Raw genomic sequence first — 19,629 nt, forward strand, 5'->3', positions numbered from 1 at the left:
TTAATTTCCAGAGATGACCTCTTGTTCTTCCATCACTTTCACACAGCTGAAACATTTCCCCTGCATCAATCCTATAAAAACCTTTTAGTAATTTGAATGTTTCTATCATATCCCCTCTTCTTCGCCTATCAACCAATCTCTGCAATCCACAAGCTCTCAATCTATCAATGTAGGGAGCATTTTTTATATCACTCACCAACTTGGTCACTCTTCTCTGAACCCTCTCCACAGCCTCCTCATCTCCAAGGAATCCAGGTGACCAGACCTGAGCACAGTAATCCAAATGTGGAAGTATCAATGCTTTATAAAGGGGAATAATAACCTCTTTATCTCTGGATGTCAGTGTGTTCCTCAACAACCAAGTAATCCTATGTGCAATCTTGGACACCTTAGCAATGTGTCCTCTGAACTTCATCTCCCTATCTACCAATACCCCTAAGTCCCTAGCCTCATCAATCTCTTGGAGTACCTTTCCATCGATGTAGTACACAGCTGGTAATCTTTTAATCCCAAAATGCATGACTTTACACTTTTCCACATTGAACTGACATCCATTTTCTTTTGCCCATTTTACCAGCTTATTTAAATCCTCCTGCAAACTTTCAACATCAGCTTGATTTTTTATTGCACTACACAACTTTGCATCATCAGCAAACAACTGAATATCTCCCTTTAAGCCGTTTCCTATATCATTTATATACAAATTAAACAACATTGGCCCAAGCACAGAGCCCTGAGGCACACCACTGGTCACCTGCCTCATTCTGGACTCGGCTCCTCCATACACCACCTTATGGTATCTCTCCCTGAGCCATTCTCCTATCCATATCACCAATTTAATATCCATTCCCATCTGCTCCAATTTGCGTAACAGTGTTCTATGGGGTATCCTGTCAAAAGCCTTAGCAAAATCCAGAAGTACCACTGTGTAGCCAGTTCCTTTGTCCAACTCAGATGTTATTCTATTATGAATAGTTAATAGATTGCTAAGGCAGGATCTACCTTCAACAAAACCATGTTGGCCTCTATAGAGTATCATATCCTGATCCACCCATTCTTGAATTTTGTCTTTAACCAACTTTTCCAATACTTTTACCACTACTACTGAGATGGTGATTGGTCTGTAATTCAATACCGCAGTTTTAGAGCCACCCTTATGCAAAGGAACCACTTTGCCTAACTTCCACTCCCTAGGGACCATACCAGAGTTCAAACTTAAGTTAAATATCCAGGTGAGAGGGGTTGACAATTCATTTGCACATTCACGCAACACCCGAGCTGATATTCCATCTAAGCCTACCGCAGTGTTTGCATTTAAGTTTTGCAATATATTTAATACCTCTGATTCTTTAGCTTCAATTCTCACATTAGGTATTGCTGTAGGTATAGAGATATCCTCACTTGGGTGATAGACTTTTGAAAAGTGATCACTCAGTAACTCGACTATTACATCTGATTTTGTCACCTCAATACCATCAGCACCCACTAAGGTTATCCTTCCGAAGTCATTCTTCCTCTTACTTGCCACATAGCGGAAGAACTCTTTGGGATTACCCTTGATCTCTTTGGCTAAGGTCTTCTCATAATCTGATTTAGCTTTTCTTACTATGCTGGTAACTTTCCTAGCTTGAGCCTTGTACTGCTCATGGGTGTCCTGATCGCCTTTCTCCTTGTAAATTCTCCATAACATTTTCTTTTTTTGCAGTTCAAGCTTGATACTACTGCTCATCCATCTAATGCCTGCCTTGTTTGACCTCCTAACCATGGGGACACAATCTGATATTGCTTTCCTCAGATACCCGCTGATTTTATCCCAAGCACTGCTAACATCTTTCCCTTGCAATATGTTCTGCCATGGGATGGCTGCAAGCTCACTCCGAAGCTTGTTATAATTGCCTAACCTGTAGTTCCGTACATACCCCTTCTTAATAGAAAAATCCACAGATTTTGCAACCTCCCAAGTCAATACCACATGATCGCTTTCACCAACTGGAGGTAACGAGGACACCTTACTTATGCATATAACCTCTGAACCAATAACCAGGTCCAACACTCTCACACCACGTGTCCCTTCAGTTACGTGCTGTTTCAAGTAATTATCTCGTAGAAGATGTATGAATTCCATTTCCTTTTTGCTACGTGATATTTCCTCCTTCCAATTGATATCACCGTAATTAAAATCCCCCATAATAATCACCAAGCCTTCACTCATTGCACTAAGTTGCTGATGCATGAATTCAATATCTCCCCCCGTACTCCCTGGCCTATAGCAGCATCCAGCTGTATATTTGGTTGCGTTGGTCGCTATTTCGCACCAGACTGCCTCAAATGAACTCTTATTCACATGTCTATCATCATGATATACTACTTTCTTTGGCTGCAACACATCAGCTATCATCAACAGTACTCCTCCCCCTGTTCTATCTGCTCTATCCTCCCTGAAAATAGTGTACCCATCACATTCAATTCCAGTGACCACATCTTCTGCTGACAGCCAAGTTTCACTAATGCCTACAACTTTTGGTGAGATTTCACTGACTAATGCCAAAAATTCTTCTCTCTTATTTCGAATGCTTCTAGCATTGGTATACAAAAATTGCAGATTCCCTCTAGATCTTGTACCGGCTTTAGAACTGATATATAAGTCATTAACTACCGTAGTCCTATGCCGATTTTTATCCCCTCTCTTCTGCATTTTATTCAGCCTATAAGGATCAATAAATACACAATCAGTGCTAAAGTTTCTCTCTCTTACACTCAACCTTTTCAATATTAGTTTCCCTGCCCAATAACTTCAACCTGTTCAGAAAACAATAACTTCTTCAATCGCTTATGTCCTTCCATGTTAAGATGCAGTCCATCTCTAGCATACAACTGCCTTTTTCCTTCAAACGCACTCCAAACATCAACAAACTCCAGACCTCTTTTTCTGCACATTCTTGCAATCATATCATTCATTATCATTGCTCGTCTACTTAACTCGTAATTGTCAAAACGAGGCAGCACACACACTATTCTCCCATTGACACTTTTCCTCTTCACAATATCTAATAATGTTCTTAAATCTTTTCCTACCCGATTTATACTACCTCTCAGGTCATTCGTACCCACCATAACTATCATCTTGTCTGCTTCATGCCCTCTCTTTATTGCTAAAGCCACTCTTTCTATTGTTCCATCAGCCAAGCACTCCTCATGCATACCACTCTCCATACCCTTAATCATAGAATCACCATATATTTTACTACTCTTAACTTCATTCAAGTCCACACTCATGGACTCATTCTCTACACTATTCAGCATGACTCTCCCAGCTTCATTACTCAACTCTCTATTACTTACCCCCCCACTCTCACTACATCTCATTTCTTCTAGGCCACTTGTGGTTTTATTATATTGACTCCCAATCACTCCCATACTATTTATTACTGAATCATTCACCAAAGACTCACCCATATGTAATCCTGTTCTAGTTACTTCAGCTAAAGTAATCTCTATAGTCCTAATTTCTCTGTTTAACACATTAAACTCCGCTTTAACTTCCAGTATCTCCTTACCGATCACTTCCACTTCCTCATGAAGAAGATGAAGGTCATTTTTCATTTTCATAAACTCCCGCCGAAGTTCTTCCGCTACGGTCCCGATGTCAGCTTCCATTCCTAAACGCTCCAGCCTATCCCGACACTTCTCACATACGTCGACATTTTCGTTCTTTTCATTTTGCCAGACCGACCACAGATCCTTCACATTTTTCGGTGCATACATATAGCAGTTTCCGCAACGCATCCATTGCGAAAAATCCAACGCTGAGCCGGCCTTTCTTGTAGTAGTAGAAGTCCTGCGTGCCGCTGACGTACGTTTCTTGTTGGACGCCATCTTTACATGTTGATATAGTGAAACAAACGGCAGTGAAAACACAATATATACAACACAGTTCTAAACAATAATACCACTGAAGGACACTTGTTTCTAACCGATACACAATTGCAGCACAATTTTTGACAAAAAGCCACACTATATTTAACTTTAAAAACACGTTTTCTCAAGCTTAATTGTTATCTCCTTCAACATATTCTCCCCCTCTATCTATACACTGTTACATATGAATTTTCCATTGTCGGAAGCAGTGCTGCAAGTCATCAGGTGTTATCTGCTTCAGTAGTGCTGCCATTTTCACCTTTACCTCATCCACTGACTGAAAATGGGTGCCTTCAATGCAGATTTCAACTTTGGAAAAAAGGTAAAAGTTGCATGAAGCTAAGTCTGGCGAGTAAGGTGGATGGTTCAACACTGGGATCTTCCTATCAGCCAGATACTGCTTTGCAGATAGTGCACTATGCTGGAGCATTGTTCTGATGGAAAATCCAAGCGTTGTTCTTTCACAGATTGGGTCTCTTCTTCCTCACTCGTTCTCTCAGCTTGGCCAGAACCTCAAGGTAATAATGTTGATTAAATGTCTGACCCTCTGGTACCCATTCAACCATTACCACGCCATTGATATTAAAAATAAAAAAATAAATTAAAAAAAAAAACGATCAGCATTGCTTTCAGTTTTGACTTGCTCATTCTTGTTTTCATTCTCGGTGGCGTGGGAATTTTCCAGTGCGTTGATCCACCTTACTCACCGGACTTAGCTCTATGCGACTTTTACCTTTTTCCAAAGTTGAAATCCGCATTGAAGGGCACCCATTTTCAGTCAGTGGATGAGGTAAAGGAGAAAATGGCAGTGCTACTGAAGCAGATAACGCCTGATGACTTGCAGCACTGTTTCCAACAATGGAAAATTCGTATGCAATGGTGTATAGATAGAGGAGGGGGGTATGTTGAAGGGGATAACAATTAAGTTGTACAATTGTAATAATAATTAACCACATTTTTTGCAACCAGTCTTGTTATTTAATAGCCACACCTCATAGTTTTATGCAATACTGCATAAAATTAACTACTATTTGTACATATATTTTACACCCATTTTACTTGAAATTATTGAAATTAATTTTAATATAGAATGCAGGTTAAATTGATTTTTGTATTGTTAATATAGTTTTCCAATTTCATCTTGTGTTTTCATATTATTTCAGTGGCTAAATTCCAGAACACTGATTACTATGGATACCTCTGAACACCTTCACATTGTTGATGTTAGATCTGAAGAAGAGTTAGAGGTGAAACCAAATAATGCATCACTGTAATTGTTTTAACAGTTATATACTGTATTAATTTACTTTTTTTTATCGTATAATTCAAAATATTATTGCATATTTAAACTTATGTACTTATCTTTTAGCTTTCTATCCCTTTTGTTTATATGTGGTTTATGAATAGAATTCTAATATAGAGTGCATAGCTGATAAGTATCAGCTCTTATTTGATATTGCATCTGATTATTTTGGACAAAGATAACAATATTGCATTAGTTATTTTGATGCAGGTATTGTGTTTTTGGTGAACAGTCTATAATACTTAGTCCTTTGATCCCTGTATTTCATTTTGCTCCAGGAACATGCTAATTTTGTAAAAAGCCTTGAGCACAAATATAATTTTTATTTTATTATTTTATACTTGAAAGTTTGTTGTTACTATTTGGTCTCTCTGTCTGTGTATTTTCATACCTTAGCTTTTTACCCTAAATAGATGAGAACAGGTGATCCTATGATGTTTATATTAATCCTTCATTTCTGCAACAAAATAGATAAATGAATACCAGAATACTAAACTATAAAAATAAAAAAAAAATTATTCCAATGTAGTAACATGCTTGATGTCGAGAGTGGTGGATTTAATGTATATGGATTTAACGAAATTTCATAGTGCTAAGAAATGAAATTAAACATTTTAATGATTCCAGTGTGTTTTTCCTATCACGGGTACAATGTAAAACTGCAGTACGCATCCAGGCACATATCGTACAAAATGTAGAGCTCATGGCCTTGAAGGCCTCTAATGGTGTTTTCTCTGTGTGCTTGTCAGTAGCCTTGGTTGTTGGTTAAAAGGTCTTAAAATTATAATTTCCTATAATTGGTAGTTTCGGCTGAACACTTTGTGCTCCAGCCAAATCCTAGTTCTGCACATCCCTTAGATGTGCAGAACTTAGATGCTAGCATTTAAGTTACAAGTTGACAAAAATTTTATACATTACTTATTAATACAGAAGGAATTATATATCGTGAAATGTGAGTGAGTTAATAAGAGGCCATCCTTGGAAGGTTGTGTAAGGGCAGTGTGAATGATAATGATGGAAGTGAAGAGTAAATTTTTTATTATAGAAAGCAGTGGGTGAGTGGAATGAGTTAAGATTCAGTATGATACACACACACACACACACAGTTGACCCTTGAACAATGCAGGGATTAGGGGGCACTGACTCCCCGCACGCAGTTGAAAATCTGCATATAACTTTTGACTCTCCAAAAGCTTAACTACTAATGGCCTGCTGTTGACTGGAATCCTTACCGATAACATAAACACTCAATTAACACATATTTTGTATGTTATATGTAATATATACTGTATTCTTACAATAAAGTAAGCTAGAGAAAAAATGTTATTACGAAAATCATAAGGAAGAGAAAATACATTTACAGTACTGTACTGTATTTATTGATACCATAAGTTTACATCGTCTGTATACAAGATGAATCATCTGTCTGCAGGGTCGTACTTACCCCTCCTCATTATTTGGGGACCCTTAAATTGGTCCTAATTTTTTGGACCCCACCCCAGCTAGAGCCTCGTGTGCTTGTGCATAAGTATGGCCCTGTCTGTCTGTCTTAGTACCTACAACAAAACACTGTAGATGTTATACATATTACTAACACTAGACATCAAAAATGAAAAGATAATGTGAAAAAGAAATTCATATTTATTTACAGGTATAACGATTCATGAATTGATAACGAAGAAACAGCAGTGATTGCTTTATGGTATACACTAATGAATGAATCATTATAAAATTTTTTATCCTAAGTAATTAAATTTAACTAATTAATTAATTAATACAGTTAATTTTGTGCAGTTATGATTTAATACTGCATCTTTACGTTTGTTTACATTTCTCTCAACTGCGAATAGTGCTATGTGCAGTCTTTTAAGTGTTTGTTTGTTTGCATATATTTTGATAAATTTTAACTTTTTACAATAGAGTTGTGTATTTTATGGTAGTAAATGATAAAATAGACTAGTATCTACATATATTTTATGCATTTTGTGACATACCCAACTTTTTCTTCTTTTTTTGATATTTCTAAGCTATGTGGTTCATCTGCGGTTTTTTTCAAATTGTTGCAAATCCTAAAAAAAATTTCCAATATATTTATTGAAAAAAATCCGCATATAAGTGGACCCACAGAGTTCAATCCTCTGTTGTTCAAGGGTTCAACTGTGTGTGTGTGTATAAAATATGTCCTTTAGATATTTAAGGAAAAATTTGCATAAAAATAAACAACTACAGGAAGATTAATCATTTATTTTCAGTATACTCTCCCTTTAACTCACTGCAATGTTGAACATCATTCACAAATGGGCATTTAAAGGCACAGTATTGAGCTCGGCAGCCATACTTTTCTGGGTGACCTCCATTAAGTCAAACTGTTGTCTTTTAAATTTCATTTTCAATTTCAGAAACAAAAAAAGTCTTGCCAGTAACAAATCCAGTGAATATGATTCAAACACTATAGTAGATTTGGAAATGAGAAACTGTTTCTTGTTTAATGCACAATATGCAGGTACCTTGTTATGCAGCAACAGCTAGCTCTTATTCTTATCTCATGTTGATACAAACATTAAATGACACTAAAATGGTATTCATTGTTAAATGTTTGGTCCTCTGGAACAACTTCCTTATGAGCAGTTCCATAAATGTCAAATAAAACAATCTGCATTTTTTTGACTTGAGGCTTCAACAGTCAAACCTTTTGCTGACTTGGAGATGTCAGCCCATTTTGTTTGTGTGGCATCACCGGTTGATTCATCACCAGTCACAGTTTTTCTCTCTAAAATAACATGATTTTTGGTCATCAATTTTGCTGAAATTCTCACAGCAAGCAGATTTTTCAGCAATATTTCACATCTGCTTTCTTATATTTAATTTTTATATGGTTATTCAAGTGGTGATGCAATGATTACTGTTGATGAGCTCACAAACTTTTTCCAGATTTTCATCAGTTTGAACCAAGACAGGCCTTCCTGGTCTTCTTTTGAATTTTTGCCATTTAGAAATCATGTGAACCACTCCAAAAGTCATGCACATGACAGTTAGTCATTTGAGATAGTTTGTCCAGTTTAAAATAAAATGTTATTACCATATTTCTGATTTTGAAGTTTGGTCAGAATGCACTAACATCATCTCACTCATACAGCATTTATGTGGAAGCTATGAAGCTATCACAACACACATGTGTTCTTGTTAAAAAGAGCATACTCTAGTGGTTAAAATGATATACTTAAATGGTTTTAGGAATATTTTTAAATTCTAGAAAAGAGTCTTGTTTAAACATTGTAATGAGGTATGCCTTATCCCCATTCCATTTGATTCTGTTATTGATTGGTCTGTCTTTGACTGTTCAGAATTGTGGTAATGAATGGATTTTTTTGTATTCTTCTTAGCAGATGTTGACTGTTCTTCAGTTTACCTATAGTGGGTAAGCTTTCAGCCTGGAACTAATGGAGATGAGGTTGAGCAGATTGCAAATTATAGAACAGTAATTTCTGTTTTATAATTAATTTTTCAATAATTAAAAACTGAAGGAGAGTTGATGGGATTATTTGTGGATATATCTGCCGGATAATATAATAGAATAATTAATAATAATGAGGTGTGAAGCCAAGTAAAAAAATTTATATGGAATAGGCACAAGATCAACCAAAACACTAATCTAGTATTATATGCCCAAACAATTTTAACAGAAGCTAGAAATTAGAAGTTAGAATTGAAGGTTATACAGGAAAATGGTTTAAATCAAGTGTGAGGCAAGGATGCTTGCTCTGAGGAAAGTGGTATTAAATGAAGTCAAGAACTAGATTAGGAATAAAAAATTTCATCAGTGGCTGAAGACCACAAAGGAAAAAGTTTTGAGGGAAATTAAGGTAGTGAATAGCTGGCATTGGTAGAATCATTAAAACAAAGCAGAAAATTACTTGACATTCCTAATATTCAAGAATGCATAAGCAGAGCTGAGATGGTCATATGAACAGAATTGAAGATGACAGTTCAGCAAAAAGTGTTAGAAAGAAAAACTATAGAAAAAAGCCAAAATATCAATGGCTTAATACTAGTAATGCTTTAGGAAATCACTAGTCTTGAAGTCTTGATTATGTCAGATTGTCAATATTTGGTACATCTCTTGATAGTGTGGACTGGAAGATGATTGATGTTTTTGCTTTTAGCAAGTTGATGGGATGGAAGGTAAGCAGAAACACCCCAAGAAAGAAGTATGCTGTGCATTATGGTATAACCAGGGTAGCTTGATATGAAGTTATCTGCCTCTGCATAGGTAGAATTAGGATGAAAACAAGAACATAATTGCTTATTGATTCTAATTTACTTTCCTTTGCAGCAGAAAAAAGACTTGATGCAACTATCTTCAATCTAAAGTATTGTAACACTTTGTGGCCTCTGTAGCTCAGTGAATGATCATTTTGGTTAGAAAGGTCAGGATTCGAATCTCATCTGAGATAAGAACAACCTTTATAGTGGCTTTTTAGCTAAAGGTGAGTGAACTAGTCTCATATGGAGATGGAAGGTTTTTCTGCCCAGAAACTTGGAATTACATATAGTTTACAGACATAGTTGAACATGTACACGGCCATGAATAATATTAACAGAGGTGAAGATGCAATGGTATGGTAATACACCATTTTTACCTACTTGTATATAGAAATATGACCTTTGCCACGTGTCAGGAAAAATTACATGGGATAAAATTGTGCTGCAAAAATTACACAAGGATGAAATTACACAGGATAAAATTGCGCTGCAAAAATTGCACAAGGACAAAATTACACAGGGAAGAAATTACACAAACAAAAAATTACACATAGATAAAAATGCACTAAGAAAAAAATTAAAAGGAAAAAATACACAAGTAAGAAATTCCACATAAAATAAAATTTACCAAAAATTGTACAAAATTTATAACCAGCAAGGGGTAAATCACTAGTGCAGATTTGGGCAAGGGGATTAGGGAGGTGGTTGAGTTGGAAACTCAAAATGATGTAGTGATTAGCTACCCTAATTAGTACTTACCTCAGATTTACAAGGAATAATTTCCTAAGGTAAAATGAATCAACAATTGTTAATCATCATGAACTGCTCAAGAATTTCTAAGAATTGTTTTGGTGAAGGTATATAAGTAAATTTTTGTCTTACATTCTTCAGTTCTAGTTTAGTGACTCATGATACAACTAGTGTATAATGTGCGACGTAATAAATTTCATGATTAATTTACCTATGGCTGATTTTGAGTACGGTGTTTGTAATAAAGGTGGTCAAATTATAATTTACAAAGGATTTGAGTTTGTTCGTCACCGTGAAACTGCTATCAGAACTATTCATTGGCGTTGTGCAAAGTTTAGAACTTTACATTGTCGATCACTGCTCCATACCAGAGACAACAAGATTATCCGTGAGTCTTCAGAACACTGTCATGTTAATAGGACTTTTGAATCTGAAGCTCATCAACTTGCAAATCAAATGAAAAGAAATATGTCGAATCCAAGTGCAAAGGCTCGTGCAATTATAGCTAACAGTTTAGTGACTGTACCAGATGGATTAGAAATGTGCCTACCGAAGAAGAGCTCCATGACGAGGTGATTAAATAGATCCAAAACTAAAACAATCGGAAACGTTCCGTCAAATCCAGATATCAAAAATTTTGAAATACCAGAGAAGTACTCTAAATGGATTATTCATGATTCTGGGGCAGAAGATCCAGAATATATAATACTAATTGGTCACAAGACTCTTCTAGATCAACTTGTAGTTAATGATTTTTGGCTAGCAGATGGTACATTTAAAGTGGTTCCAGAAATATATTATCAGTATCCATGTCCAATATGATTCAGGTGTCGCTTTTCCTTGTCTACTGGCTCTTCTACCAGGGAAAAAGGAAGAAATATATGTGAAGATGCTGAACATGTTACTGGAGAAAATTCCTCAAGCTCGACCACGAAAAAGTTTGACCAATTTTGGAACAGCAGCAATGAATGCTTTCCGTACCATGTTTGAAAACATCGAAATTGGCTGCTTTTTCCCACTTATCACAATCTATTATATGCAAAGTAAACGAATGTGGACTAAAATCTCTATATGAATTCAATCAGTCATTTGCAGTACACATTAAAATGTTACAATCACTTGCACTTTTACCAGAAGAAGAAGTGTTAGAAACATTTTTAGAAGTTGCTGATCTGTTCTCTAATTTAGACGAATATAATGAACAAATCGAGCAAGTTATCCTTTACTTCTAACATACATATATTCGAAGTCAACAGCTCAGGAACAGCCCTTATAGACAACCTCCATTCAATATTTCTACTTGGAACCATAGACACTCTGCAGCCAACTGTATAGCTAGAACTACAAATTGTATCGAAGGATGGCACCATGGACTTCAGTCGCTCTTTCAGTGTTCCAATCCAACTGTTTGGAAATTTTTGGATAACATTGTTAAAGAATTATCTTTGCAGCATTTAACTGGTCAACGAAACCCAGGACGTCATAGGTACATTTCGTTAAAACAACATATTTCAAATATTGTACAAAATTACGACTCTAATAGCTAATTGGATTTTTTAAGTTGTATAGCTTATATGACTTAGTCTTTGTTTTTTATAATTTTTTAAAATAAAATAATTTTTGCAATATTAAGAAAGTTTGTGTTTAATTTGACAACAAAATACCAATAATATTTTAATCGAATTAAAGTCAACAGGTAGGTCTTATAAAATATTACGAAATTAACGGAACTCTTATCTGAAAATGAATATAAAATTCATCATAAAAATTTCAAAACTCTGAAGTAAAAAAATTCAGTGTGAATATTCAAATTTGTGTAATTTTTTCCCACTGTATTTTTATCTATGTGTAATTTCTTCCTTGTGTAATTTTGGCAGTGTAATTTTATCCCGTGTAATTTTAACATGTAACCCCTTTTCCAGATGTCTCATTTCCATTTATAAGGCTAGTAAATTGCTGAAACTTCTGGATGGTGACTTTTTCCCATAATGTATGGCATTATACATGCCCAATAAGAACTGGGCTGTGCTTATAGGACATTTGAGCAAGTTGATATGAAGTTGAGATAAGTCCATGTTCATCGTATTTTTCGCCTTGTAAGATGTGCTTTTTTTGTACCTAAAATTTATTTAAAAATTAGGATGCATCTTATAAACAGATTTGTTTTTTATGTATGCACAGTTACTGTGCATTATCGCTTGTAATGTGTGATTAGTTTGAATAGTTTCACAGTCCTTAACGGTCATGCATTATTACTTACTGGATTCTACAAAGCACAGACATAACTATATGATTGCATTTAAGCATAGTGTGATTGAGTATTACCAAAAAAAAAAATGGCAATAGCAGCACTTTGGCCTCTGTCTACAGAAAAATGGTACATACCTAGAGGAAATAAGAGCAGCAATTAATAGAGGCAAATTCTAAAAAACAAATCTCTGCAGAAAACTGGAAAAATGCCAGAAATTGAAAATGAATTAAAAACTTGGATAATGGATCAAAGAAGATTGGGTTGCTGCATATCTACAAAATATGATTATTTAACGAGTGAAATTATTGGCAACAGAAAGAAATATCATTGATTTTACTTCATAAACCTGGCTTTAGATTTATGAAGAGAAATGCATACGTGCAAAAACGAAAATATCACAAAAAATGCCAAATGAATTTGAAAATATCAACTTTCGCAGATTCGTCATAATGCTAGAAACAAGACAATTTTGGACCTTCACAGTTAGCTAATATGGAGGAAGTGCCTCTGACTTTTGATGTGCTCTTGAACAAGACTGTTGACTCCAAAGGTAAAAATAATATTATTGTTAAAACTTCTGGTCATGAAAAAAACCCACTATACTGTTATTTTGTTGTGCTGTGCAAATGGAACAAAATTGCGACCTTTTTAATTTTTAAAAGAAAAACAATGCCCCAAAAAAAAACTTCCCAAAGGAGTTTACATTCATATTCATCCAAAAGGATGGATGGATGAGGAAGGGATGAAGTTATGGATAAAGAAGGTATGTGGTCCAGACGTCCTGGCAGTTTACGTCAGAAACCTGCTTTGTTAGTGTGGGAATGATCAGTTTAGATGCCATCAAAGCGAAGCTGTTAAGAATGAACTTTGCAAAATGAACACAAAAATAGCTGTAATCCCAGGAGGATTCACCTCCATTCTTCAACTTTTAGAGGTATCAATAAACAAACCATTTAAAGAATTTATGAGGGAAAAATGGATCAATGGGATGCAATCTCCAAATTTTGAAGAAACATCTATAGGTAGGAGAAAGAAAGCCACAATTTTGCATATGTGAGATTGGGTAAAGAGATCATGGAATGAAGTGAGACCCGAAATTATTATAAAATCTTTTCAAAAGTGTAGCACTAGTAATTCTGTTGATGGTACGAAGGATACCTTATTATTTCAAGACAGTGATGACTCAGTTTCTGATGAAGAATCAAGTTCAGAAAATCTTGAGGGTGAAGATGAATAAAGATTTGAAAAGAAGATTAATGAAATTTGTAAAATTTATTTTGCTCATATATATATTATTATATGCTAGATTTTTTAATGATTTTATGATTTTTAAGAATACTTTTTTATCTAATAAAAATAATACATGTATTAAATTTTAAAATTTTAAAAAAATTAATAATTACATGAAAAATTTGATGCATAATTCGTGCATCTTATACTGTGAAGAATTTTTTTTCCCCAAAAAAATTCAACATGAAAAATGTTGTGTTCAATACAATGATGCATCTTATAAGATGAAAAATATGGTAATAGCATAATTAGGAAGATATATTTCACCTGCAGAATCTTTTGTTTGCTTGTGCATATATAAAATAAGGATGAAAACAGTAATCTAATTTTTTTTCCCTTAACACTAATGAAGTTCATTTTAAACTTTTCACTTCAGAACAACATTGAGTTTGCCCACAGTTCTATTTTTATCTAATGTTTATGTATTGCCTTGTTTGCAGTTCTCATTTGAATACATTAGATTTCAAATCATTAATCAATGCTATTAATGCATCATTAATGCTATATATTTCTGTTATTTGATTTTGAATTAACCTGAAGATTACCTTTTAGAAGCACTGCTAATAATTTTATTTTCATTGTGAAGTGTCTCCTGTAGTGGTTGCTACAACAGAGTTTCTCTTTTATATATATCTCATTAAAAAATTCTCATAAAAATGTAAGCCAAGTGCAATGAAAGCAGAATGTAAATAGTATAAACAGCAGCTATTTTATCAGCAGTATTTTTAATAATTGGTGTTATTATTGTTGCAGTATGCTTTGGTTTTGTTTGAATTTCAAAGCGAATTTACATCCATAATAATTAAATCATGTCAGCTGAGTTGCCATTTCTAAATTGCAACTAGCCTCCTTCATTCCCAGTACTCTGCTTTTTCTTTTTTTTTTGTATAAAATATCTTATTTTTTAGATGAGATAAGCAAAACAGTGTAGAATAATGAGCAAAATTGGTTTGACTAATGTGACTAGAAGTGCTTTTCTTTCCTTCCTTTACAACTCTTTCCTCTATTTTATCAGAGCTTAAAACAATTTATGAAGCAACTATATTCCAAAGCTGGTTGGAAACAGTTAAATGATGCAACTTGTATAGGCATCAGAAGAGGAAAAACTCGCCCATCTACACACGTATGTACAATTCCCACCCTCTCCCATTCCTTTGTTTCTCAGACATCCTTATGCAGTGTAAAAGGGAAGAAGTTTCATTATTTCTACAAATACTTGTAAAAGTGTTGGCAGAAATCCCCCCCCCCTACATCCATGTTCATTTTATTCTGAATGAGCTGAATTTCCCACAGGAAATTCCAGATTCGGAGCAGATTAATTGAACACTAAATTGTAGAGGGTATCCACAGAGGAAGTGACCATTCAACTTCCAAATGGACTGAAATACTCAGGGGAGTATGAACAATGCAAGAAATAAACTAGCTTTCCCTTATTTAATTTCACAGATGAAGCAGAAAGGAAAGCAGAATTATTTGTTGTCAGTTATGGTCTAACACAAATCATTCACCTACTTGCCAGATAATCCTCATCATTCTCCCAACATCGTAGACCTTCTTAACCAGCTTCTTCTCAATAAACTTTGGATGTTACTTCTCCTCTTGGCAGATCTGACCATAACCTTCTTTGTTTTCTTTTCTATAGATTTACCTTCCCTCAGCCTTCTATCCTATGGCATTACAATGGTGCTAATTAGGATGACCTCCAGGATTTCAATGCGTTCTTTTCCATTGGTCTGATTAGACCAACATATTTCACTTTCCACCACCACTTGATTCAAATAGCTGACTGAATAACTGAAATTAACCTTGCTGGGAAGAAAGCCTTTATTCCTTGCTCCACATACTGCCCTCCCAATAAACTATTTAGACTTATGTGCTGGAACTCATTTCGAACTCATTTTAAATTTTAATAAAATAAATTTAAAAGATTTATTAGATATATTTAATATATTATTAGATATTAGATTTATTAGTTATATCTAGTGCATTATATATTTATATATAGAAATATTTAAAAGAAAAGATTTAAAAAATCAAATTAATCTTAATAAATATGGTTGCATTAAACTTCCTATGATCTGGGAAACTTTAATTCTTAGGCCTCCCACCCAACACAGCTAAGGCTAGCCAACAGCACCCATAGAGGGTGTCCACATTGTTTTGTGCAAATTTGTGTGTATTTTTGCAATTAATATTGTTTGTCTGACAATGTCTTAGTGACTGAGATGAAATGAGTGATTAAAAATATTGTTTAATTATATGTGCTGTATTTATTCCATTAAACCTTAAAATGAATACTACCACCACCACTCTAAATCCCTATCCAAGCCTTGGTTCACCGACAGGTGTGCTAAAGCAAAAAAAAAATCTATAAAAAGACATATTCCAGAAATAAAATTTCTACGAGAAAGTGGAGGACATCTGTGATCACTTTCTCATATATGTTTTATTTCCGCAGTGTTATATTTGTAGATATTTTCATGGGTTTTGCTCTGATGAACTGGCCCCCTACCAGTTCATTGGAGTGTGCTGAAATTCTCTGGGATCTTCAGCAATTTAAGAAAGAACTCTGTTGTAACTTTAGTTGAAATTTGTTGAATGATGCAACCTTTAGGGACTATACAGAAGAAAATTTTTAAAAAATGATTTTTTTAGACGTTTTGCACTACTTTCAAGTACCAGTTCATTAATTGATTATAATGTTTCTAATTTGATAGGTTTTTGAATCTGCATTCATTGAATAAAAGTAATTCTCTTTTTAAAATTGTAGGTCAGATTTGATTCTGCTTGGCTTAAGAATCACTGCTGATGACTCTTGATGAATGTACAGAATTAATGATGCAGTACTATAAATTTGAACTATCTTCATGAGTTTTTCACATAAAAAAAAAAACATGAAGAATACTAGCCTCTAGTAAAAAATTCTTAGCATGATAAGTGATAAATAAGTTCTTTAAGGGTGTTTCAAAATACAAGTGTATAGATACAAAAGAGTGAAATGAGAATTTTTCAGTAGGCTAATATTTTATTTTATGAATTTTGGTCTTGGAAGGATAATTGTCCTTTGGTTACAATGGCCTGGGTTCATATCTTGCTTAGAAAGTAAGAAATTATATTTATTAACATTAGACTTCCATCAGATCAAAAGACTCATTGCAGGAGGCCCACACACACACACACACACACACACACACACACACACACACACACACACACACACACACACACTCATGCAAAAAGATCCCCATTTCTTAAACCCTTTCACAGTTTCTGCACTCCACACCTTCACCCAATGTATTTCACTCACCATGACTTGCTGTGCAAAGAACCTACTCCTTCGCTTCATTGCTCATACCCTTCTCGTACAGCTTTCAGAGATGGTAACAATCTCTCAGCAACTTATATGTCTCAGTCATATCTCTCAATTTTCTATTTACAGAGCTCTGCAAGTCGCATTATTTCAATCTCTCCTCATCTCACATTAGACCTGATACCAATTAGTGAACCTTCTCTGGACTCTCTCTCTAGGATATCATCAACCCTTTGAAAACCAGGTAGCCAAATCTGCACATAATAGTGTGATCAAATGGTCTTATATAGGGAACCAATATCCTCTTTGCTTCTTCATGTCAAGGTCCTCATCATCATTGCCATAATTCGTTGTGATGTTCTTACAATTTTAGTAATGTAATCCCTAAACTTCAAGTCTCTGTCCACTGTTACTCCTAAATCTCTCATCTTTTCCACCTCCTTCAAAATTTCTCCATTCATTGTATACTCTCCATACCAATCTTGCCTACCAAATTTTATTATTTTAAGGTATCTCCATGGAATCTAGAGACTCATCATGGGTGACCCAAACTATTATACACACAAAATCTATCATACCTCTCCTTAAACTTATTCACCATCAGGGAACTCGCAACTAATTCTAGCAATCCATTCCATTCATAAATACATTCATTCACCACTCTCCTTGCAAAAAATCTGATCCACACACCCCACTAGCTACACTTTTACACAACTTCCATGGATTTTTTTGTGCATCAGTTTTATAAATTCCCTTTAATATCTTAAGTTCCTATCATGTCCCCTATTTTCTGCCTATCCCCTAAACTTTATAACCCACAAACCTTCAACATATCCTCATAGGGAGCATTCCACAGACCTAATCACCAGCTTAGTTACTCGTCTCTGAATCTTCTCTACCACCTGACTCCTATGAAACCCAGATCACCAAATCTGTGCACAGTAGTCAAAATGTGGAAGAATCATAGCCTTATAAAGAGGGATAATGACTTTCTTATCTTTACTTGTTAGCATTTTTCAACATCCTAGTAATCCTTTGAGCCATTTTACTAACTTTTGCAAATACCCTTTGAACTTCAGTTCTCTGTGAACCATTATCCCTAAAACCCTAGCCTCATCAATTTCCTGCAATCGAGTACCATCAATATGACCAGGGCTGGCAGAAGCGGGCCTGCAGTGCAGGCGGGTGCCACTACAAGGTGGGCGCTGTTTCGAAGTGCAGGCAGGCAGGCACCACTACAATGTGGGTGCCATTTCGAAGTGTTAGTATGAAGTTTCATTCTTTCTTTAAATTTTTGTAAACGAATTAAGTAATAATAAAGTAAGTTAATATAATTGCTGCAAATTTACAGTTACAAAAAGTTACAAATTTACAAAAAATTCTTGTAAATTCTTTCCACATGATTATAACAAAAAAAAAATAAAATAAAATAAATTGCCATTTGTTTGGGGGGTGTGCCCATTTCAGCTTTGCAAGCGGGCGACATCCAGCCTAGCGCCTGCCCTGAATATGACGCCATATGCAACCTTTTCAGTCCAAAGTGCATAACTTTACATTTTGTAACATTAAATTGAGAATCATTAGCCTTTGCCCACAATGCCAATTTATTTAAATCATCCTATATGATATCTATATCACCTTTATCTACTATTGCTCTCCCTACTTTTTGCATAATCAGTAAACATCTCATTATTCCATCTTATATCTTTATCATTGATTTACAAATGAAAACACACCATATACTAATCTCTGGTGTGTTTTTGTCAGTCCCACCATCCACGCTACTAGCTTCAAATCCATTCGCATTTGCTCCAAGTTTTGTAATAGTTCTCGATATGGTATTCTGTCAAACGCCTTTGGAAAGTCCAGGAGTATCATGATGTGGCTATTTACTTTATCTGATTCTGCTGTCACTTTATTATAAAATGTGGATAAATTACTAAGACTGTACCTACCTTTTACAAAGCTGTGCTGTCCACTATAGAGTGTCGCCTCCCTCTCCACCCATATTGGATTTACCTTTCCACCGATGTTGGATTTGCCTTTAACCAACTTTTCTACTTCTGATATATTAATTGGTCTGTAGTTTGTCTTTTTAGAATCGCCTTTTTGGAATTACCTTTATGCAATGGAAGTATCTTACCCTCTTTCCACTCCCCTGACCTATGCCAGAGCTGAGATAGGGGACGGTAGAGAGGACGCTCCACCCCAGGCGGCACTTTGAACCTTTTTGAACTTCTGCAGTTAATTCTAAAATACAGTCTTGAGAACTCATTTCCAAATATTTTAATACTACTGCGAATTTTAATTTTCCTCACAATTGCTGTAAGTGTTGCTAGTTGTGAGAGGAGTTTTTCAAAATAAAATTGATTAAGAATTACCTACATTACTTTGAAATAGACGTCACCAATGTCATCAACGATTTTGCTAACAGAAAAGCAAGAAAAATAACATTTTAGAATGTTGAAATTAAAGTTTTACCTCAAAAATAAACATAGTATTTTAATTTATTTCCTTCTATGTCATTTTGACTTTTTGAAGTAT

General features: G+C 34.9%; 1 protein-coding gene across 1 annotated transcript in view; it reads left to right on the top strand.

Annotated features, from left to right (window-relative positions):
• Vps8 (vacuolar protein sorting 8) overlaps nt 1-19,629 on the top strand; it is a 519,719-nt gene that overhangs the window by 174,883 nt on the left and 325,207 nt on the right. The window contains exon 14 of the mRNA XM_090395104.1: nt 5,082-5,165. Within this exon, the coding sequence (XP_090251230.1) occupies nt 5,082-5,165 (84 nt within the window). The remainder of the gene's footprint in view (nt 1-5,081; nt 5,166-19,629) is intronic.

This window comes from Typopeltis vanoorti, chromosome 7 (genome assembly GCF_054136105.1).
Source record: "Typopeltis vanoorti isolate ZY-2024b chromosome 7, IOZ_Tvanoo_1.0, whole genome shotgun sequence".
Lineage (NCBI taxonomy): Eukaryota > Metazoa > Arthropoda > Arachnida > Uropygi > Thelyphonidae > Typopeltis > Typopeltis vanoorti.